This window comes from Leptosomus discolor, chromosome 2 (genome assembly GCF_034619465.1).
Source record: "Leptosomus discolor isolate bLepDis1 chromosome 2, bLepDis1.hap2, whole genome shotgun sequence".
Classification (NCBI taxonomy): domain Eukaryota; kingdom Metazoa; phylum Chordata; class Aves; order Leptosomiformes; family Leptosomidae; genus Leptosomus; species Leptosomus discolor.
This window is the reverse complement of record NC_141392.1, coordinates 65,460,454-65,483,657: the sequence shown is the minus strand read 5'-3', so window position 1 is coordinate 65,483,657 and position 23,204 is coordinate 65,460,454. Positions and strand designations below refer to the sequence as shown.

General features: G+C 40.6%; 1 protein-coding gene across 1 annotated transcript in view; it reads right to left on the bottom strand.

Moving 5' to 3' along the window:
* Positions 1-15,209: 15,209 nt before the first annotated feature.
* MOXD1 (monooxygenase DBH like 1) overlaps positions 15,210-23,204 on the bottom strand; it is a 51,053-nt gene continuing 43,058 nt past the window's right edge. Inside the window, exons 10-12 of the mRNA XM_086461227.1 lie at positions 21,998-22,140; positions 18,321-18,489; positions 15,210-15,377 (exon numbers count right to left, since the gene is read on the bottom strand). Of these exons, the coding sequence (XP_086317353.1) occupies positions 15,210-15,377; positions 18,321-18,489; positions 21,998-22,140 (480 nt within the window). The remainder of the gene's footprint in view (positions 15,378-18,320; positions 18,490-21,997; positions 22,141-23,204) is intronic.

Sequence of the window (23,204 nt, the reverse complement as noted above, 5' to 3'; positions counted from 1 at the left end):
GTCGCTGCACTGAATTACTCTGCCTTGCATTTTCTGCTTAACATTCTTCTTTTAAACAATACAGCTGGCTAGATGCTTTCTGAAATTCTCTGTGTGGGAGTATTAAAGTTCTGCTAAACAAGCCCTGGAAGAGGAGAATTAGTTTGATGGGTGCTGGTCGCTGAGCTCCAGTTACTACCAGGGATCCATTGTGGGAGGAAGGAGAATAGAGTCTTTTCACTACTGACAGCTGTAGCATAAATTTTTATCAGTTTTATTGTATTTGATTAAAATAGTTCTCAGCTGGGCTCTGCGTGGAAATCAACGCTACACATTGCCCCTGTTTTTCACCCTGAATAGGGATTTTGTTCCTATGATCCTCTGATGTCATGAGCTCAATTTTGCCCTTGATGCAATGCCCACTCGCACTTCTTCCCTGACTGCCAGCCACACGGTAACAGGCATGGGGAGATGAGAGAGCCCATGTGTGCAGTCATCTACCCACTGGGGCATGGACTGAGAACAGAAAAGGAAGATGACTGGGAAGCAGTCCAAATCCCAGTGCGAACAAGCTCAATAAAGATACAGAACTGGATAAAATAGTCCCTCTTACCTTCAGACCTGCTGTCTCAGCTCTAGAGGCAATAACAAGCTGGCTTTGTTTTTGTGCTCCAGCCTCTGGTTTGTGGAAGAAGGCTGGAAGCCAGCTGCCCTTGCCCTGTGCTGGCAGGGGAGCTGTGAGATGCTCTGTCCAGGACAGGCAGTGGGGAGGTGGATTTAGACATATTGTGCACATGTCACAAAGTCTTCATTTTCCACTACTTTGATGGCATTTGGGCAGGCATGAATCTTTCCAAGGAAGTGATGATACAGTAGAAACAATATGCGATATTTTCCAGGTAACTTTTCCCTCACCTACTATCTTAAAAAATAAGTTGATAATCTATTATTGGCATTTACCCTGTTCTACAATAAAATTACTTGAGAACAGAGCAGAAAAGAAAGGGAGGTAAACTATAACTGCTAGTGATATAGATTTTCCAGGTGATTTATATTTCAGAGTCTGCTTTTTCATAACACAAAACCAGCAAGGGACTTCTTGACTATAAAACCCAGAGCAGAATTAAGAATTAACATGTGTAGTACTGTCTGGCTAAGCCCTTAAGAAACCAAGAAAAATATTGAATTTCAAGTTTTTAGCACTTCTCACTTCTAATAATCACAATTCAGAAAAATCTTGCTAATTCTTCTTGCTAATTGTGATAAAAATGCTGAAGAAAAGGATGATCATAGTGAGTGGTAATATTTTATATTAGCTTCTGAAGGGAGATGTAAAAGTGCACTAATCTGTCTCAGGTACTGCTACATATCTTCATAGGAGATGAGATAGAAGGGAGGTAAAAATCAGCATCATCATTAAAGGAAAAAGGTGAAAAAGGATAAAAAATGTCTTTGTTGAATTATTCAGCTTTCCAGTAGGATTATTGTAAAACTGCTTAACAGAATCAGTTACTATTAAGGTTACTCCACCATTTCCCATTTGCAGGTCCTATTCTCAGTTGTGTATTGTTTCTGAACTCTTCATTTGGACAAAATTTTCCATGTCTAGTGTCTGCTTTAGGCTGCTTTATTTGTGGAAAAATTCAGCCAAAATGATTCACTGGTTTCCAAGTAAGAGGTTAGTTAAAAATACATTGTTTTTCACACAGTAAAAATGTTCTGGTCGCTTTTCCCTGGAGGCATTGAAGCATCCCTCTCATTTGAAACCTGGTGTAGAAATTTGTCTTGGCGCAAAGGCTGAGAGGAGGGGGGTGCTCAGGTAGTATGAGTGGGCTTAAAGCACACTCTGATGTATAGGTAGCAAACCAGCAAGTCCAGTAGTGTCTCTTCACTGGGCTGTTGCCAGCAAATGTCTGTCAAATCTACTGTTAGGTCATGCATCTTTTTCCCCACTTCTCTATCTGCCACTCCTGTGCAAATCCTGTGCAGCAGTCTGCACGGACCAGGGAGCTTCAGGCTGTCTGTCTGGACTGCTCCTCAGCTGGTGCAAACCATCATGGCCAAAAATTGCAGATGCTTCTCTCTTCTTGTCCAGGAGGAACTGAATTGTAGGCATTTGGCTGCTGAATTGTTGACATCTGGGAAGAGCAGTTGGCATTTCCATGGGTAACATCTAGTGGTATCTCTGATTTTCTTTTCTTGTTGTTCTTAAAGATGAAATTGCAGGAAAAAAATGTTTTTGAAGAACATCTCCCAGGTTGCAAAGTCAGGCACCGACAGATTGGCTTTCCCCCGTGTATGCCTTTTCATCATCTGCTGTGGTTTGTACAAGATCTGGAAGCAATCTGGACATACATAAATCCATGGGCCCTGATGGGGTGCACCCATGGGTGCTGAGGGAGCTGGCAGAAGTCATTGCTAGACCATTCTCCATCATGTTTGGTAAGTCGTGGGGAACAGGAGAGGTACCTGGGGACTGGAGAAAAGAAATGTCACTCCAGTCTTCAAAAACAGCAAGAAGGTGGACCCAAGTAACTACAGACTGGTCAGCCTCACCTCCATCCCTGGAAAGGTGATGGAACAACTTATCCTCAGCACTGTTCTTAGGCATATCAAGGATAAGAGGGTCATTAGAAGCAGTCAACATGGCTTTACCAAAGGGAAGTCATGTCTGACCAACCTGATAGCCTTTTGTGAAGACATAACCAGGTGGATAGATGATGGTAGTGCAGTGGATGTGGTTTATCTTGATTTCAGTAAAGCATTTGACGCCATCTCCCACAGCATCCTCACAGCTAAACTGAGGAAGTGTGGTCTGGATGATCATGTAGTGAGGTGGATTGTGAATTGATTGAAGGAAAGAAATCAGAGAGTTATGATCAATGGGACAGAGTCTAGTTGGAGGCCTGTATCTAGTGAAGTCCCTCAGGGGTCAGTACTGGGACCAGTACTATTCAATGTATTCATCAATGACCTGGATGAGGGAACAGAGTGTACAAAACTGGGAGGAGTGGTTGACACACCAGAAGGCTGTGCTGCCATTCAGTGAGACCTGGACAGGCTGGAGAGCTGGGCAGGGAGAAATTTAATGAAACACAACAAGGGCAAGTGTAGAGTCTTGCATCTGGGAAAGAACAACCCCATGGACCAGTATAGGTTGGGGACTGAGCTGTTAGAGAGTAGCATAGGGGAAGGGGACCTGGGGGTCCTGGTGGACAGCAGGATGACCACGAGCCAGCAATGTGCCCTTGTGGCCAAGAAGGCCAATGGCAGCCTGGGGTGTATTAGAAGGGGTGTGGTCAGTAGGTCAAGAGAGGTTCTCCTCCCCCTCTCCTCTGCCCTGGTGAGACCCCATCTGGAATATTGTGTTCAGTTCTGGGCCCCTCAGTTCAAGAAGAACAAGGAACTGCTTGAAAGAGTCCAATGCAGAGCCACAAAGATGGTTAAGGGGGTGGAACATCTCCCTTATGATGAAAGGCTGAGAGAGCTCTGTCTCTTTAGCTTGGAGAAGAGGAGACTGAGGGGTGACCTCATCAATGTTTATAAATACGTAAAGGCCAAGTGTCAGGAGGATGGAGCCGGGCTCTTCTCAGTGATGGCCAATGACAGGACAAGGGGCAACGGGTGCAAGCTGGAGCATAGGAGGTTCCACATGAACATAAGGAAAAACTTTTTCACTGTGAGGGTGACAGAGCCCTGGAACAGGCTGCCCAGAGAGGTTGTGGAGTCTCCTTCTCAGGAGACATTCAAAACCCACCTGGACGAGTTCCTGTGTGACCTACTCTAGGTGGTCCTGCTCTGGCAGCAGGAGGATTGGACTAGATGATCTTTTGAGGTCCCTTCCAGTCCATGACATTCTGTGATTCTGTGTTTCTCTGAAGATTTCTGCCTCTTCAGTTGTAGAAAGTTAACGGTGGGAAATAGTGAATATTGTTAAGAACTGGCTGGAAAGATTTAAGTAATACAGCAGCTGCTTATTCAGCCTAGGAAAAAGTTCATTGTTATGTGGCTCATCTCTGTACACAGGGGGAGCACAGAGGCACTGTGCTGGGGGCAGGGGGGAACACCAATAATCCATCAGAGGAAAGGGACACTGCCTGGACTCTCCCAGCACATCACAAGGGGAGTGATAAGCCCCATTGGGAGTGACTGGGGGTGACACCTACCACAAAGGTCAAGGGGAGAGGCTCTCCAGAGCACCCCACAGACTGAGGGGGGCTGTGCCTAGGAGTCTGGGACTCATTATGAGATGCAGAAGAGCATTTTGGGATTTATTATAGGATGCTTAGTGGAAGAACCAAGGCAGAGAGATGGAGCGATCGAGGTGGTTGGGCAAAAACAAGGGTAGAAAAACACACGGCTAGGGGGATAAAAGGATTGGTCACACACAAGCAGGCTGCTGGTCGGTACATTTGTCTGGCAGCACCCTGCACAGCATTAGTGAAGCCTGTCCTGGCTTCTCACTCAACTCAATTTCTAATTTTCCTCTGCGTACATGCACATATGGGCTTAAGTGCCAGCAGCTAGAGCAGGACCATGGGTCACAGGCCCACATGTCCAGGTGCCAGCACCTGGAGTGAATGAGGGTATGAGTGTGAGTATCTGACCATCAGCCAGCATCTCACTGGACTGGCTGTTGAGTGGGGCAAGGGCTTGGGAGTTGAGTGAGGGGGTGTCTGTCTGTGTGTGTGCATCTGAGCACCAGAAAATGGAGCAAGGCATTGGACTTTGGGGGCTCATAAGTTCAGGGGCTAGCTACCAGAGGGATTCACATTATATATACAGATGTATTTCCCACCTATGGACCTTCATCATGAACTGCCAGAGAAGGGAACAGGATTAGGCTGTTTGTGCTGTCTGTGCATGCGTAAGTGTCACTGTTGGGGTTTCTTTGTGGGGCCAGCCACGTATATATGTATATTTGCATGTACACGTACATCACATATGTCCCTGTGTGCCTGTAGGGGATACACACTCAGCCTTGTTACTGGCTGGACCCAGGGACAGGTAGTGGCAGCAGCCTCACCTCTGTTGGGATGCTGGATTTAGCAAACCCACATAGATATAGTATCTCTAAAGGTAGAGTAAGCACCCTGTGTGCTAATGGAAAAATGAAGATGAAATGGACAAATTAAATAGGCAGATAAAGCTGATAAAAGTCTTTTAATAGCTCCCATTAGGTGAGTACTGAAATGCTACAGTATTTAAACCCCTGCCTATCCCATGGACTGTCATTTCTTTAAACACCACCGGTTGTTGACATGTTCAAACATAGCAGTCAGGATTGACAGGGTTCTTGCCGTAGCAGGAGAAGCAGCCCAGGAAAGCGTCCCTCTCTGCTGGGCTGTTCCAGGCAGGTGTGATGTGGGTACCCAGCGTCTCAACGACGCTCTGCTCAAGAGCCGGAGCTGAAAGATCACCCTGGTTGCCAGGGCTGACAGTGGCTGCTGCAGCGCTGGAGTTATTCTCCCGTGGTACCACAAGATGGCAGGGCCTTAATTTGAAATCTCTGTTTCATATTTCTATTCTATTTATTTTGGGTGTTTTGTTTTGTTTTGTTTTTTTCAATTTCCTTTCATTTGGGGGCTGTCTGACACTCTCAGCTACTGTTATTTAATGTTATTAAGCATAAACGAGTTTAAAAGATGCTTTTTTAGTGATGAGGTTTTGTCTACATAGTGTTTTGCTTTAGCTCTGGCGTGGGTTAAACATTTTGAAAAGTAACACTGCTTTACTGGTACAACTTGGTGCAGGTGCACCTTTTTGGCTCCTTTTTGGTATTATTTATTTCCTTTTCCTTCTGGGAGTAGGCCAGCCACTGCATATATTTTTATAATGGTATAAATTACAGAAGATGTAATAGTTTACACATAAAATGCCTCAGCTTTTGTCCCTGGACAAGAGCTTACTAAAAAGATTTTTATTTGAAGAAGGCAGATGTTTGAGTTGGGGTTTTTTTGCTGTTGTAATGGAATTTTCTCCAGTGCACTGACAGAGCCCATCGCTGGTGTTGCCTGATGGCAGCTCCTCCCCTCCTACACCTGCACAGGATGCTACATCAGTAGGAGATTATCCAGGTGAGGACTGAGGACGGGTTTTTATTGCATGCATGTACACTGAGCCTTCCTTTCCTTCATTACTGAGCTCACCCCCTTGCCTAGGAGGGCAAACGGCAGAGCTTGGCAACTGGCAAACAGGCATCAAACACTGTTTATCACCATCCCCTCTAGCTCCTTGTCAGAAGAGGGCATTTCTCCCATCCCATGAAGTGTTCGGTTTAGCCTTGGCAAGCTTAGAGCAGTTATCACATGCAAATCTCTCAGGAGGCAGCAGAGAGTGCTGTTCAATAGCAGTTAATTTTTCAGTCTGGTTCTTGTTTTTTCAAGTTTTAATGCAAAATGGAACTGAGAGTTTTCAATGAAAATTAAACTTTGAAGAGGATACTGTATAGGGGGATCTATTTTACTGCTTGTGCTTGGGTTGAGGTTGACTAGTGAATTTAATATATACATTTTTCCAATATAAAATCTTTTGCCCAACTTGCAGTTTCCAAAATTTCTAACCTGTTCCAATGTCATACAAACACTTTTTAAAAACAAATGTATAAAGACACACTCTGTGAACCCATATTAAAAAGCCAAAAACAAACCCACACAAACAAAACCAGCCATTTCTGAGTAACAATTTTAGCAAACAGATAGTAGTCCTTTAACACAGCTTTGGTTATGAACATAGCGCGTCCAAAAATATATCTACAGAAAAAAAAAAAAAAGAGGTTCTTGGAAAAAAGCATATTTTATCTTTCTGTTTACAAGGGAAGGTTCTTATCTGGGTAGCATACTATCTACTGGCACTACAGGAATGTTCAGTAAAGTAAACAGCTTTTGTCAAGTCTAGGATTACCTTTCCCAGGTAATAAAGCCCCGGGACTTAACATAGGAGATGAACTAGCAATGTGACAGATTTCATAATCAGGAAGTCTTGGCTAATAGTCTTTTCCAGCCTTCTACAATTTTAGTTTGCGTAATAGTCCCAATTTCTCTTTAATAATTCCTTCTTTTCTGTACCAATACATTCCCTGTATGGTTCTGGCAGTCCTCTTATCTCTGTGGTATCCAGCTCCCACATGCACAATTTTCAGATTTTTATCCACCATCACCCTGTTTGAAGTGGTTTGCAGTGTGTATTAGTTTAACTGCACACATATTTCTGGTGATGGCATGGATAGGCTGCTGAACCTGGGACTCCTAGGCTTGGTTCAGTGCACTAGGTATGAAGCCAGTTGCTCTTTCCAGCATGCCTTTCAAAAATTTCCACAGATTTCATGTATAGGGATCTCTCCTCTCTACAGCTCAGTTCTTCACCACCCTAAGTAAAAAAGCACTAACCTCTGAGGGTGTGTTCAGCTGGACATATTTATCTTTAATTTTTTTTTCCTGTTGTCTGGTTCCTGCAGTGCCTTTCTCAACATTGTGACCTGCTTTTCTAAATCTTGCCAGCCTTGAAGGACCAAATCCTCTACTTCTGAAGGATGAGGTAGACTCATATAGCCCTATAATGGATTTGTGTCACCTTCCATCAGCAGTGAATCTAACATGTTAAGTCTAAAAATGTGTCCAGGTTCAGCATTTCAATTACAGTCTCCCCAGAGAGATACAATCTGGGAATAGCTTCTGCCAGATTTATTACATGATGCCACAAATAACGGCCAACACTTGAGCACTTTTATGGGTTTCACAGCATTGTGCAGACTTGTAACTTGATGCCTAAAAGACATAGATATTTATAGAAGTGTGCTGTATTCCCCAGAAATGCCTTGCAAGTTTTTGCACAAGTTATGAAGAAGTTTTCAAACCTTATCCCCTTAAATATCTTAAGACATTCTCTGATGACAAGCCAGTCATACCATCTGTAAACAGTGAAAAAGAAAAATATAAGACACAATATCCTCTTTTAGTCCCAAGAGCAGAAATTTTTGGTAAAACCAACATGAGACACACATAAATGTTATTTGCCTTGATGAGGTAAGTATTTTCAATGTATTTTCTATGGTACTGATTGATAGTCTATGCTTAAGCAAACCTGAAAGTGATTTGAGATTGTCGCATTATTTTTTGGTCCTTCATAAAGCAAGGCTCTTCATCGAATTGTCTCAAGCTGTAAGAATCTTTTATTCTCTAGTCCCTAGGTTAGAGCAGGGGAAGGAGCCAGCAGCTTGGATTTTCCTTTCAAGAGATTAGAAAATTCCAGTGAAAAAAATGAGGTTATCATTCTTAAAAATCACTGCGAACAGGGAAGTTAAATTATGATGACAACATGCTGAGGAAATGGTTGCTCAGGCCTATGAAACTAAAAGACAGAGTAATTTTTTTTGCTTTGCCACTATTTCATAAGGGAGTTGTAAACAATTTGTAATGAGGCTGGCTCGTGATTAATTAGTAAAAGAACCACATTCAGCTCCCGGCTGGTTTCTTGCTCACCAGGATGGAAGAAGCTGGAAGCCTTTACAAGGCGATATATATGTAACCCATGGGAGACATAAATAGGAAACGAGAGAACAGTCTTACGAAAGGCAATTTACTTTGCCAGTAACTCTGAATCTCCAGGAGTATTTATACAATCTGTTTGCGTTTTACAACAAGAGGTTTCTGTCTCTCAGGGCTCACCTCAGCACCACAGCATGAGTTGTCATCGGTAGTGAAACTGCAATATGGTGTCCTAGGTTCGTTGTTACATGAGTCTGCTGCATACAGAGTAGGTGGCAAGTGCAAGAAGATACTTGCTTAAAGTATGGTCTTGTGTAAACTGTTCCTTCACACAAAATACTGTCAGAAGGTAGCTGTCCCTCCAGGAGGACCTGTGTTCCTCACTGACTTCCTCCACTCCAAAGGGCAACTAGAGGCCTCAGCTGGCTTGAACCTAGGTAGAGGGAATAACACTCGGTGTCATTTAAGGAGCTGGGGCATATCCCAGGTAAAGTCAACATTATGTAGGGATGCATGGCAGCTAGGGGAAAAGGTCTGCCTTTTGTACAGTAAGTACAAAAAAAGTCCAACCTACATATGCTTTTCGCATCTGAAGCTTAAAATACAAGAAAAAGGTCTAAGTTGAATGAAAAATATGTCCCACTGCATATTCCTCATCTTTTCGATGATTAAAAGGTTGTGATATTTCAAGACAGACAGCGAACCCTCTCCCAAAAAGCATGCTCTGAAAGCTAAGAACTGCCGCAGTATATATCCATTTAATTATCTATATGCTGGCTAATATATAATAAAAGTTGATTCCTGCATTATGATCTGCACATGATCTTAATAATTAAAAACATAATAGAAAGAGTTTAACTAAAATAAAATTAAATAGAAACAGTTAAATCCTAGTAAGTCTGGAGATGAAAGCTGTTGCCTGTCCAAGGCAACACAAGCCCTACTTTATCCATCCTTTACTCTTCCAGCCAAGAAAGCAAGGAAAGAATCACACAATGATTTTATTCTGAGCAAGTGGTGGTAAGAGAGTTGCTGCCTTCTGACCCTGTAACGTTATCACCTATATGCATACCACCCTTCCTCTTTCTGAAGTCCTTTATTTACAATTTTAGGATTTGTTTGTGTTTAACTAAAAAGGTGGATATTTCTTTCAAAAGACCTTCTTAAAAATCTTAACAATACACTTTAAATTCAGTAATTTTAAAAGGACACTCTAACAAGTATTTAATCAGCCACATCTACACTATTCATCAACCTTCCTAATCGTGCACAATGGTTACAAGCTGTAATGAAGATTTTGCTTCTAAAGCAGGCATTCACAGGGTACTGAACATTTTTCCTGTGTATCAACGCAATGATCTTCCTTTGCACTGTTAAAAGGTCCCACTTTCTTTATAGCTTTACGTTCAGCAGCCATGCATATTTATAATCCATGCAGTATATACACAAATCAGCTATGCAGTTTCTTCTGTTCAGAGTTCCTGTCTTACATTAAAATATAGTTTTACCCAATATGGCAAGTGTATTTTAAAAACAAGGAGGAATTTTTCACCTACTCCTTATCGGTTTCACTGAGATCCAAGGCAATTTGCAAGGCAGCCATGAAAAAGCCGGTGGCCACAGTCAGTTCCAGCCCTCCTCACCGTGGCCAAGGGGCAAAGAGCAGCAGAGCCTCCAAACTTCCCCATGCACAGCCAGCCCAGAAGTCATCCCTGAAGTCATAAATGACAGGTCACCACCAGGGCTACAAAGACTGGAAAGGCAGGGCACAGAACAAGCGAACGTTGCTGGAGTCAATGGCGCACTCACCACAGTTGTCTGGGAAAAGCTCCCTGTTCTCTGCATATTTGTGCAGCTGTGGTAAATGTAGTCTTGAAAGTTTTTACAGGTTGTCTTGAAGGTAGTCAGATTTAGCATAGGTACTGGAAGCAAGAGTTACTAGTCTCCTCTGCCTTCCGCATTTACATAAACCAGGGCAAAGTAGATTTTAGAGCAATTATGTTAATGACAGCATTTAAAAAACATTTTGCACCATTTAATGTTGGCACTCACTCACTATGCAGAAGAAAATGGTCCTTCATGAGCATTACCTCATGTAGGTAATACTTATACTATCTTGCCTTGAAGAAGGGAATTATGAGTAGGAGAAATAACCACAAATTTAGCAGAAAAACACCTTTATACCTGTAAAAAATTTGCAATGTAACTGTACCTGTTGAAATTGCTTTTCAACATTGAGGTCTGTGGATAGAATGCAAACCAAGTGGGTAATAGGAAGAGCCACATCTGATTATGTGGGATTGTTCAAGTGGTGATAGGTGTGATTCTTGCTCAGTGGTTTGGAAGCACTTGTACTGAATTTTAGCATGTCTTCTTTTGAGCAGGCTGCAATAACTCATCCTAAAAGGGTCAGCTCTCAAGTGATGTTTTTAGACATCTTAGATCATCTTGTGTTCGCTTTCTAGCAAATCTGAGTTACCATAAAACTAAAAAGTCAGTCTGGGAAAATATTCTACTTTGCTAATTTTGATGTACGAACATCAATTATGTTCACACCTTTATCCTAGGTGCACTAAGTACCAGGCTTTAGGTTTTGGTAGCCAGGGGTGGGCACTCAAGCACTTTTAGGGCCTGAAGAAGGGAAAGCACCCAGCTGCTCCCACCCCTTTGAGTCAGCTTGTGCCAGACTCAGTGCACCCGCAGGACACTGGTCTCTGGCGGTGCAATGCTCCCGGGGGTACCCATGGCCCACGTAAACCTCCATGGGAATGGAGGTAGCAGCCCAGAAGAGTCACAGCTGTCATTTTCTTCTCACAGCTTTTCCCTCTGCTAAAAGGATTGGGAGAAGTTTGCTATCTCTCATTCTCTCATGCAAAGACAGGGATGTACCAAAAATCAGAAATAACAGGCAGAAAGCGGAAGAAGTGAAATTCCCAAACATTCCAGAAGTAATAATTGATCTAAAAATAGTCACTTTCTGTATGAAGGGAGGAAAGAGGAGAATGAGGCCAGTGTTTCTGCTAGGTTTTTTTTATCAAATTTGTGCCTCTTCAGCATATGGGATAATATGGCCATACAGTCCCTCTTTTTAACCAGCTAGTCCAGTTACCAAGCCAGACCTCCTCAGTGAAAGGGTTTAAGCCCAGCACGGTTGCACTCCCACTGTCTGCAGCTCTGTTTCTCACCCTTGCTTTGGTCCACACTTGCACCCAGCCTAGGTGTCACGGCAATGCAGGCACAGATGGGCTGACATGGGGTCATATGGTGGGCCTCGTGGATGGGATATGCAAACAGAGAATGACACCCTTTTCTACAGGGGCAAATCAAAGAGCTACATAAACTCCAGTGCTCCCTTCTGAGTCTTCCTGCGTCCTGGTTTTACAACACAGAGGCAAAATCCCAAATGGTTGCTGATTCAGACAATGCCAATATTTGAGGAGAGCTATACGTTCATTAAATGGAAGCTTCATAATCAATAAATTACAAAACCCAAAGGGATTAAATAGCATTATTAATATATCTATATATCTAGTTACAGGTGACAGGCAGCTGGACCATTGTGTGGGGAATCTGATTTAAGGAGAATGGGATTTTCTACTGCTATTCCAGAATGCAACTCCTTATTCCACTAAAATATTTATATATTTAGCTTCTTACTAGAAACTCTTAACACATTTCTTCACATAGAAAAACTTTAAATGGCAAAATTGTTAAAAGCAGGTATTACGTTTAGTCATTTTGCGCTCATTGTCCCTAACTCATTGGTTTTCCAGCATATATTCAATATCTCCTCTACCACAGTTTGCCTGAAAATAGTATTTACTGTATATACTTTTAACTATAACTATTATGAAAGCTTTGTGTTGTAATGCAATGTATAGCACAATATTGAAAGGAAACCACAGAAATCTTTGCTTGAGAGCTTTTTCATGTGTGGTGTGACGAAGTATCTGTTAGCCCTGCCTGTGGCATAGAGTTAGCTAGTAGCATTTCTCACTTTTACTCTTGTTTTGAATTTTCAACAATTTCAGACTTCCATCTTTTATTTGGTTTCTTATTCATGTTTCTTTAATAATGTAACATACTCACAAATGTTTTGGATCCTTTTAGTTGGAAGTATCCCAGAACTGTATCACTAGTGTCTCTTTTAATTTACCTGTGAAGCAAAAGGTTTTTTTCCATTTCTCCAGAAGTCATAAAACAGTTAGAGGTTAAACAAAAATGAACTTTTAGTGTACGTGTCAGGTCTTCCTGATATACTGGCAGTTATCTCACATAGACATTCTTTCTGAGCTGGTTTTGCTTTAGACCATCTCGTGGCATACTGGATGATAATAACAAACATCCGTCTGTTCCCATGTTCTTAGGACAGGCGCTCATGGAAAGGAAATCCCCGTAGATAAGAAACTGCATCAAATCAGAAAACAGCCGAGTGAATGGAAAATAACCCTAGATCTGCTTTATCTTTGTTGCAAACCAAGTCAACATAGGACTGATGCCAGTAGCCCATGCCTGTTAGTAAATGAGAGACAGCATTGCATCTGAAAGGGCTTCCCTGTCCAACACAAACGCTCTTCTTTCATTTAATTCCCTTTTATTTTTCCTGCTGCTCCTTGACAAAAAAATGTCAAACATGCACACTTTAGGGATGGGTTTAAGTGTAAGAAAGGGCAAGGCTCCTTCTGACTGCTTTTACAATAAGATGCAACCTGGACTCTCTGGTATCTGGAGGATGCCCCAGCTTTTCACATTCAGAACAGATCTGTACAAATAATCACTTGGAAGACTTTTCTGCTTATAATTCACCGTAATCATTACTTGTTTTTAATTTTTCAACCAGTTCTATTCAGGAACATGAAACAGAAAAGCATAGTTCTTCTGCTGGTAGGAAGGAGACACCTAATAAATAATTACATTCTTTATTGAAACTTCAGGGTTTGACCAAAAACATCCACACACTATTTGGCATGCACCTTTTCCTTACCTTATCCAGCACCAGTGGGAAGAATGGCAGAACATACCACTGTCCAGGTATATCTAGAGCAAGCAGCTGCCAAACAATGGCAAAGAAATTTCCCAGGATTTGGTGGAAGTTGCTTTTATGCCAAGTGCAGACTGCAGCATCAGGAGGATTTAGTAGGCCCTGTGAACCTCTGTCTTCACGGCTCATTTTAAACTCCCTTTATGCATAAATTTTGTAATGAGATTGTTATAGCTCCTAGAAAATTAATCTATACTTGATTAATTCTTTCATCTCTACTTGAGGCATTAGCTGCTTCAGTGCCTCTCTTCCGTGTTGATTGTCACACACATTGTCATTTTGAGCCTTACCACCTTTGTGATGCTTTCCTTCTCACTTCTTAAATACAGAGAAGACAATTCCCAAATCCTCTCCTTATTTTCCTTCTAATGTGATATTTCTTTGCAGCCTGCCCTCATTAAGAGGTGCATGGACAGGTATCAGTCATTAACAATCAATGAACAAAAATGTTCAGAAACCCAGTTTATCTCAGCTCAGTCAGGTTCTTGATCTGCTCTGGACTCACTACATTGCACAAGAGTGCTCAATGACATAAAATGTGTACAACAAAGTCTGTATGTAACTAAGTCTACAGAGATTAGTTGTAGCACAGGTGTCAGTGGTCAGGGAAGCACTCAACATCCAAAACAACTTACTTTTATAGCTGTACCCCAGCAAAGTTTGTGCAACCAAAATTATAGCTTACTGTAACAGCAGTGTGGCTATGAAAAAAAAGGGGGGTTTTGAATGCTCAAAGCCCTTTTCTACTGCATTACTTAATTTCATTGGGGAGTAATAACTTAGGCATCTTTTGGGAATCTTCCCTGCCCAACACCATCTGAATTGAAAAGTTGCAGATTTCCAAATAAATATAAAATTGTACACAGGAGACAAAAATAACATCTAAATCAACAGTTTGATCTATTTTGATGCTCAGCATGTGCTAATAGCTCCTTGTGCTCTGGGTCCCTGGCTGCGAGACAGACCTTTATTGCTACTGCTGTCCATATCAAATCTACTCCTTGCCAAAGCTTTACTCGCTGCACAAATACCTTAAGATAAATGAAACACAATGAATTGCCAGGGACTGGGGAAAATAAATCCCTGCCAAATTGGAGGACTCGTGCAGGAATCACTATGGGGAGATTTGGGGTTCTGCCTGCGGTTTCATCCCTTTCACACCCATACTGCCCACTTCTCTCAGGAGTTGAGTCAGTTTGCAGTGTGCTGCACCCAGAAATATCCTCCCTGAATGAATCCTTCCTCTGGCTTTACAGCATGTGTCAGTGAGACATGTCAGTGCCCAAATACATCCTTGCAAGACCTGTCCACACAGCAACAATTGCGTAACCTGCAGATGTCAAGAACCAAGACAAAATAATACAGCACACACCAGGTTGAATGTGGTTAACTAAGCTGCTTTTAGTTTATTAATTTTACCCATATACATAGTTGATTTCGAAAACACCATGTGAAAGAGCCAGGACAAAGTGTGACAAAACGGTACAGGAAAAGATTTCAATACGCAACGTGCCAGTGTACCTACTGTGTTTTATACATACTTTACATTGAAAACCAAAAAAGCCACAGTCTTCAGAGAAAGTACACATTTTATTTTGAACTGGCAAATTTAGTTTATTAACATGTAAAAAAATAAATCTACAATAGCAACAGTGCAAATACATCAGAACTTGCATGGCATATAGAACACAAATGAATAAAAATTATTGTCCAAAGGGCCCAATGTTTGCTATGGTACTGGCTGTGACATGTACAACAAACAACAGGGTGAGAAATAAACTGCAACGTAAACAGGAAGATGAGCTGCATATTACTGGTTCTGTCTTGTATGGTCTCTCTATTTCAGGGGGTAAAGCTGTCATCCCTTGGATCTGCAATTAAAATAATAAAAAATGATCAGGGTTTGGTCACATAAGGTTAGAAATCTGTATCTTGCTCTCTAACTAGTTGGCAGCTTGCATGAAAATCTATTGTTAGTTTTGTACTGGGGTTGTGAATCTCACTATGGAGATATCAAGCTCAGTAAAAATATTAATATATTGCACACCAAATGAACAGCCAATGTGCACATCCATTGTGCTCAGCTCAGGACCAGCTGTACCACTGGCATCCTCTCCAGTAAATCAAGGTTAGGCTTTTGTTGGTTGATTTGTTTGACGCTATTTTACTTTGCGGGATTGTTCGGTTGGTTTGGCTTCTGTTTTCATCTTTCTGGCAGATAAAAATAGAATTTTACAGTGTTACAGTGCTATAGGGATATTGGATGATGTTTGAACACATTCATTTGTACATAAAAGGCTTACACTTGCATGTACAAGGCAGATAATAGTGTACATATTTCATGGAATCTAAGAATGGTTGAGATTGGAAAGGATCTCTGGAGGTCTTCTGGTCCAAAATCCCTGCTCAAGCAAGGTCACCTACAGCAGTATCATATCTCTACATATTGAGCATTTTTTACTCTTCCCTTAGAACTCAGTGCATTTTTATGGAGTAGGACATAACTACCTGCCTGTCACGGTTTTGACATGAAACTAGAGAGATTTGCATACACTGCTTGGCTATGCTTTTCCTAAATGTATTCCCTACATGTTAAAGAAATGAAGGTCTGCAAAAAGCAAGCTCTTGGGCCCAAACATTTTTGAAAGTTTGAATGCCCACCTGCACAGCATGTGCTTGCTTTAGGTTTTTTCCATGTTGCAATTACCCTGCACTGCAGAAAAAAAAAAATCTAAATATTGACTTAATCTTAGCAAACACAACACAAAGCTAAAACTGATCGAAGGACCATCCCTACAGAAGGATGAAGGTATTTTCCACTCACTTCCTCTGTTTCAAGTTTTTCCTTCTTGTAACAACTCAGTTATTGTTCAGCCATTCAGGTTAAATCTGTTCTTGATTTTGATGAGGATGGCAAATTTAACGTAACATCACTAATAAGGGAAGGGAAAGGAAAGAGTCTTAATCTTAGCTTTGATGAATAAGCCCTACTCATTTGAAATAGGAAACTGATTAATAGGAAGAACTAAGCACTCTCAGTTCCAGTGAGCTCACTCTTAAAGACTATGTTCTTTAAGTCATAAGTATTGTTCCTTCATCCTGTAAGGTAAAGGGAAACAGCATTTTCCAGAAAGCATAGCATTTAAAAAAAAAAAAAAGCCTGTCCCCTCTTGATAAAATTTCTGTGTGCTTTTCATCATCTTAATTTGTCCTCTGACAAACAATCAGTGAGACAGTGGCCAGCAGTTGCAAAGGTCGAGAAGGTTAACCAAAACTGGTGAATAGTGTCACATGTACTGTCAATAACTACTTTTCGCAGGTCTGCAGTGGGACAAATAAATAACAGAATATCTTTGATTAGTTATAGCACACTATTTCATTGACATCCCATGGGCAGAAAAGTCTGATCAATGTCGTAAAGACCTAAGAACACCACTTCAGGAAGGGCAATTTCTCCACCACCTGAAAGAACTGTGACCTGCTATGAGGCAGTGTCGGCTGTTTTGCAGAGTGAGGAGAATGAGGCAAAAGGCTTTTCCTAGGAAGTATTTATTCAGTAGTATTTCTTATCAGCTCTGTTAGGCTGGCCTAAAATCATGGTAGAAGATAAGCCAGTAAGTACAATAAGACAATCTCCCCTTCTGAGCAGAAAAGCTCAAAAAAGGAGTCTTGAAGTTGGACTCTGTAAAGGAGTTCAAGGAGCAATACATATTCTTCAGCATGTCCTTCAGGAATGATACTACATGCACTAGTAGCTCTTCATAAACACACATCAACACTAAACATGACAGCTTTTCCCAGCAGTCCTGTTAAAATACCAGTAGACATTTAGAATAAATAATAACTTACTGGGGGATTATTTTTATCTTACGGTTTTTTTCATGAAGAGAGTTGAGAAAGGAAAACTATAGAAGACAAAATCTTCCAAAGGTGTACAAAGGAAACAGACAGTCCAAATGTACTTTTTTTGGCCTAATACTATAGACATCTCTAAGACACAAGACCAACAAAAAAGCAAGAGACTTTGCACGAGTACTCGTATAACTTCAGGTAGTCTAGATGCCTGAGTTAAGAAGATAGATTCTTGTAGCTTCCTTATGCAGTCAATAAGCTTCACCCTGCAGAGTGACTCAGAGAAGAAACCTGATTTAGGGATTTTGAATCATCCATCACAAGACGACAGAATGAGAGGAAAGGGTCTCAAGATGCACTAGTGGAGGTTTCGATTGGATATTAGGAAAAAATTCTTTACTGAAAGAGTGGTCAAACATTGTAACAGGCTGCCCAGGGAAGTGGTGGAGTCACCATCCCTGGAGGTGTTCAAAAAACTTGTAGATAGGGCACTTCGGGACATGGTTTAGTGGGCATGGTGGTGTTGGGCTGATGGTTGGACTTGGTGGTCTTAGAGGTCTTTTCCAACCTTCATGATTCTATGATTCTAAGACCCTAATGAAAGTCCACGACAACAGAGGCAGCCAAGGGAAAACAGCTTTCTAACTTGGTCACCTAATCTGGACACATATGGTTACTCTCTGATCAGTCCCAGGCACACTGAAAGACTCCATACTCCTATTACTGATCCCAAGTGCTGATCAAAGCTCCAACTTTTCTATACTTTTTAAACACTTCTAGAACTCGAGTTAGGTGAAAGCATTGATAAAACATTCTCATCATTTGTTACTGTATGTAAATGTAACATGGCCATGTAAACATTCTGAAGACGTATAACCAGGTACTTATTCATATGCAATGAAGCACAGTAAATCTCATTTGTTCCATGGCATTGTTGGCTCCTTTTCAACACTTAGACTTACCGACCATTCTGCATTATCTGTTTTTGAACATCTCACGTTCACTGGTAGTTTAAGCACAAGTTCATTATAGGAGACACCCTCCGATCTGGACCATTTGAATTTGTTCATTGCATCCATAAAAGACAGGTTTTTGTATTGCTTAGGACTCTTGATAATGAAAGGCCAAGTCCTAAAGAAAAATAGATAAATAGATTTTAAAAAATATATAAAAACCCTCAAGTTGGAACTGATGAGGAAAACCTTTTGGAGAATCTACTCACTATTAATATGTATATTATACCTAACTCATATTCTCAGCTAAGTTTTCCGCTTCTGAAAACTGATGCATTTTCATTGATTTTAACAGATTGACGAAAATTTTGTCATCAGTTTAGGACTTGCTGCCAGATGTTTTTAGAAATTAAGGACTTTAAGTTAAGAAAAATACTCACGTTGCCGTTCTCTGTCTACAAACTGAATACACAGGCAATGAAAAATGGAACTTCTGTTTTAACTTCTCAAAAAAACCAAACCAAAACATTAAAAACACACCCTCTACTAGGCTTGGCAGACAGTGTTGCAAAGAAATGTTTGCCATTAGAAAGCTGCTTCCGGATGGCTCTGCCAAGGTCTGGTCATAACTCAGGTAACATATCAAAACTCAGCCTAGCACAGGAGTTGCATGTTGGCAGCAGTGCCGAAAGATCAAGTGAGAATAACTGGTGTTGTAGACATTGCCTTTTAGCATGTCCCTAACATGCTGGCTGTGGGGACTTTTGGCCAGGGGTGGGATAGCAACCTGCTGCCCTGCTGTGAGAGATCTGACTATTTGCCCATGTGTGGGAATCCTCCTCATGAACAATCCCATTCCTCACCAGCCAAAGATGAGGAAAGGGAGGGAAAGAGATTTCTTGTCTTTCATTTTAGTAAAGAAAACTCAAAAATAATAATGAAGAAAAATAATGAGAAAAAAAACAGCTAAATAAAACCTTTTTCATTATTCTGGCGTTCTCCTTGTTTGACTCTGCTGGGATAAATGGAAACAACGTGGCAGACAGGTCAAGTTTTTAAAACAGAAAGTCCAATACAGCTAGTGGAAGCATGAAAGTAGCTGAAACTTTATTAAGCAACATAATTAATACTTTGGTTGGAGCATGAATTATGTTTTCAAACCACTTTAGACAGAACTGTGTTACCTTGAGTAGGCTGTCTCCCACTTGCTTTGGGTAAAGTGCTGCCTATGCCGAAGTTCTGCCCTACTCAACGTCTAGGCACAGAGGACATAATTTTAATCAAGTGCGTATTTCACACTATTGTTGCCCAATTGCTTTCATCTCAGCTCCTCATGATTTATAGCACTGTCTGTGCCACCAGGCTGAGGAAAAAAGGAGTTTTAAATTGAGCAGAGTGCCTTGATCCTGCTTCCAGTTTGCCTTCATGTGTAAGTCAAGAGCGACTTTAGAGGAGTCAGTGAAGCAACTCCAGTGTAAGACTGACACAAGAGAGATGAGTATCAGGTCACATATCCTTAGGCTGACAGAGCTTAATGAAACAAGAATTGTGGATTAGGTCATAAATACTAGTGGCATTAATAATCTCTTCTTCTAATTACTATTCCATTTATGGCAGACAGTCTGCATACTTAGTCTATTCAAAACATCTTTATTTCCCCAGGCCAAATGTGCATTTTTTCCTTAAGTACAGTTATCATGAATGAACACTAAAGAGAGCATATATTTGTTAGAATATATTCTTTCTAAGCTCAGAAAGACTTTTTTAGCTAGGACTAATTTAGAAACTGTATTCTCTCTGTCTTTAAAGAGAATGTAAATAGAAATAGTGTGGAAAATGAAGCAGACATTGATTGCATTGTGACATTCTTCAAACTCTTCTGTCTTGGATATAAATTTCAGAACTAGAACCAGCAAGCCTGTACACCAAATTACTTTGCAATGGTAGTTTTATATGGTTTTGTTACGATAAACTGTACAAGAAAGCCAACTTTTAAAATTTAAATGTACGTATTATCATTCTATCAATTTCATTTTAAAATCTTTCTATTACTTTATTACTATTTCAACTAAAAATACAAATGTAATTCACCTTTCACCACTAATAGTGCATTCTACTTTCTATTGTTTGATTATTTGGAAACTCTTTAGACTATTCTTACTGTGTTTACAATCATTGCTGATCTGCTATTGAGATGCTTTAATTTTAAGCACTATAAGAATCACTTAATAACTGAAATACACTATTTATTGATTTTTATATATTCACACACTGTCAATAGTGTGTCAATATCCTGTCAGTAATGGCCTTATTCCCACCTCCTACCAAAATGTAAATTTTATGTTAGATTCTAGAAATCACTCTTGCTCTTAGTGAGTGATGTTGTAATGCAGGTCATCCCACTGACATTAAAGGGCAGAAAAGCCAGATGCAACAACACACTAGGAAGTATTTTGTTCTTGCTGAGGCCTCTCATGATGAAGGACAGCAAGACTTCTGCTGACTTACCAGAGAAACTGTAACACCTTGTTTAAAATTCACCAGCATGTGGTCTAGTTGAGCAGTCAGATGCCAGCTGAATTACATGGACCTTCATGGTGGTTATAGATTATACATCCTGAGTTGCCTAAATGGTAATAGCCCCCACCCCCATTCACAGAGGGGATATTTAATATTTGTGGAGCACTGAAATAGACAGATCTTACAACAAAATTATATTACTCCTTTTGAGATAAGCAGCCTGACAATATTCAGATTCTGAGGGTTATTTTTATTAGGAAGAAAAATTGATGAATAAGCTACGGGTTTTTCCTTCTTACATGGATTTACATCTCAAAAATGTGCAGTGTCCTTCTTCCCTGAACAGCAGGAATACAAGACTCAGGAGACAGTGTCTTTGCACAGAATTGCAAGCCCCTGCAGCCAACAGTTCGCCTAAAAAGCTCTTTTCTTCCTCTTGGCTAGATTCCTACCACTGGTTCCATGTTTTTCTCTCTACTTACCTTGCATATCATCCTGTCTTGTTATTCTTCCAAAGCCTCCAGTCTCTCAGTCCCCTCCATCATTGTGCTTATTTACCATTTACCTTTTGCTATGAACACTTTAATATTCTCTCAGAACCTCCATTTCCTTTCTAACTTACAAGTTCCTCTGCTTTTGTGCATTTTTGTCAGTGTCACCTAGACAGTGTTAATCTCTATATGTGAGCAACAGTTCTAGGATCTAGTTACACCAATTGACTTCAGCAGAATTAGTAACAACAAATCTACCTGGGGTAATTCGACACCCATGCTCCCAAACTCCTTTTTAAAAATCATCTCTGTATACGTGAAATGCGGATATGTTTTAATAAATTGATAGATTTGAAACATTGCTATGACATGGATACATAGTTGTTTTACAGATGGTTGTGGTGAAAAAAAACACCAAAACCTGCTGTGAGAACTATTATTTAACAGAAGAAACTAATTTTCATTAAAAAAAAAAAAAAAAAAAAAAAAAAGATGCAAAATAATTTGGCAGGAGAAATAAGCAGCAGCACAGTGTGGTCACCAAAAAAGAAGTGGCATGAGTGATCCTGCAATATGTTGCACTGCCAGAAAGAAATAAAGGTCATATAAAAATGACCCTTTAAACCCACAGACAGAAATAGATGCGCCACACATATCCATAAATTTTTTACTTGCCTGACTGGTCTATAGATTTCCTTAACACCAATGAACTGGAGCTGTTCCATTATATCTGGAATACTTGCACATCGGGTGAGGTTGATTCTCGGGTAATAGAGCAGATATGACAGGCACATTTCATTCCTGGTGCTCAGACCACCCTGAAAAAGGGATTTTTCTTTTAATCAAGATAGCATTGGAATCCCACAGATAAAAACTCTGATTAGCATTTATATGCTAATGAAACGTGAATCAGGAGGCCCAAGTCAACAGGCTTATCTTGCACATTAGGTTATCAAGCAGCAAGAATTTATTACATCATTAAGTACAAAATAGTCTGCAAGCTCAAGCAATAGCTCCCAAGCTTAAAAGATGTCAGAAAGAACAACTATCAATAAAATTAGACTTCCATTATGTTGAAGAGTACTATCGAGAAGTCCAGGTTTATTTTCAGCTGTCTGCAAGATACTTGTATCTACCATGTTTCAGAAAAAGGGCTTCAAAGTGGAGCAGATGTAAAAAAAAATCTGGTAGGGTAATTAGCCTGTTCAGTAAAATTAAATGAGCTTTGCCTAGTAAAATGAAGGCCAGGACGAAATATGTATCTATACAGACTCTCCTTGTAAGTACATACGCAGCTAAAGACTAAGAAAGAAAAGAGTTATTTAAGTTAATAGATAATGTTGACTCAAGAACAAAGGGGCATGAACTAGAAAATAATTAATTAGAGTAAGATTTTTAACTAGCAGAAGAAACAGATTCTTAAACAGTCTTCCATTTGAGAGACATGGGGCAAACAACTAATTTAAAATTAATCTTGGTAAATATGGACAAGATTATGAGCTGCACATTCCTAAATCCCGTGTGGGAATAATTCCACAAATCTCACAGAACCACAGGAATAGGAATGGAGAAGACAAAACACACAAACCAAGGGCCAAGGGCTAGTGTGGTCGCTATGCAGGAAAACAGGACAAAACCACAAAAGCCTTCGTTCTCATGATTTTGCTTTTGTTTATATACTTATTGCATGGACCTACATGCAAGACATAACTCAGGGAGAGGTATCCCTGTGCTCTCTGGATGCCAGGACCAGGTCTTTCTTGCCAAACAGAAACCACTCAGGTCTCACCTGCCGGAGATCTGAACCCAGCCCCTCCCAAGGAAGGGGGATCAGCCCCTGGTGAAGGATGATTGCCAGCAGCTACATCCCTCTCCTAAACAT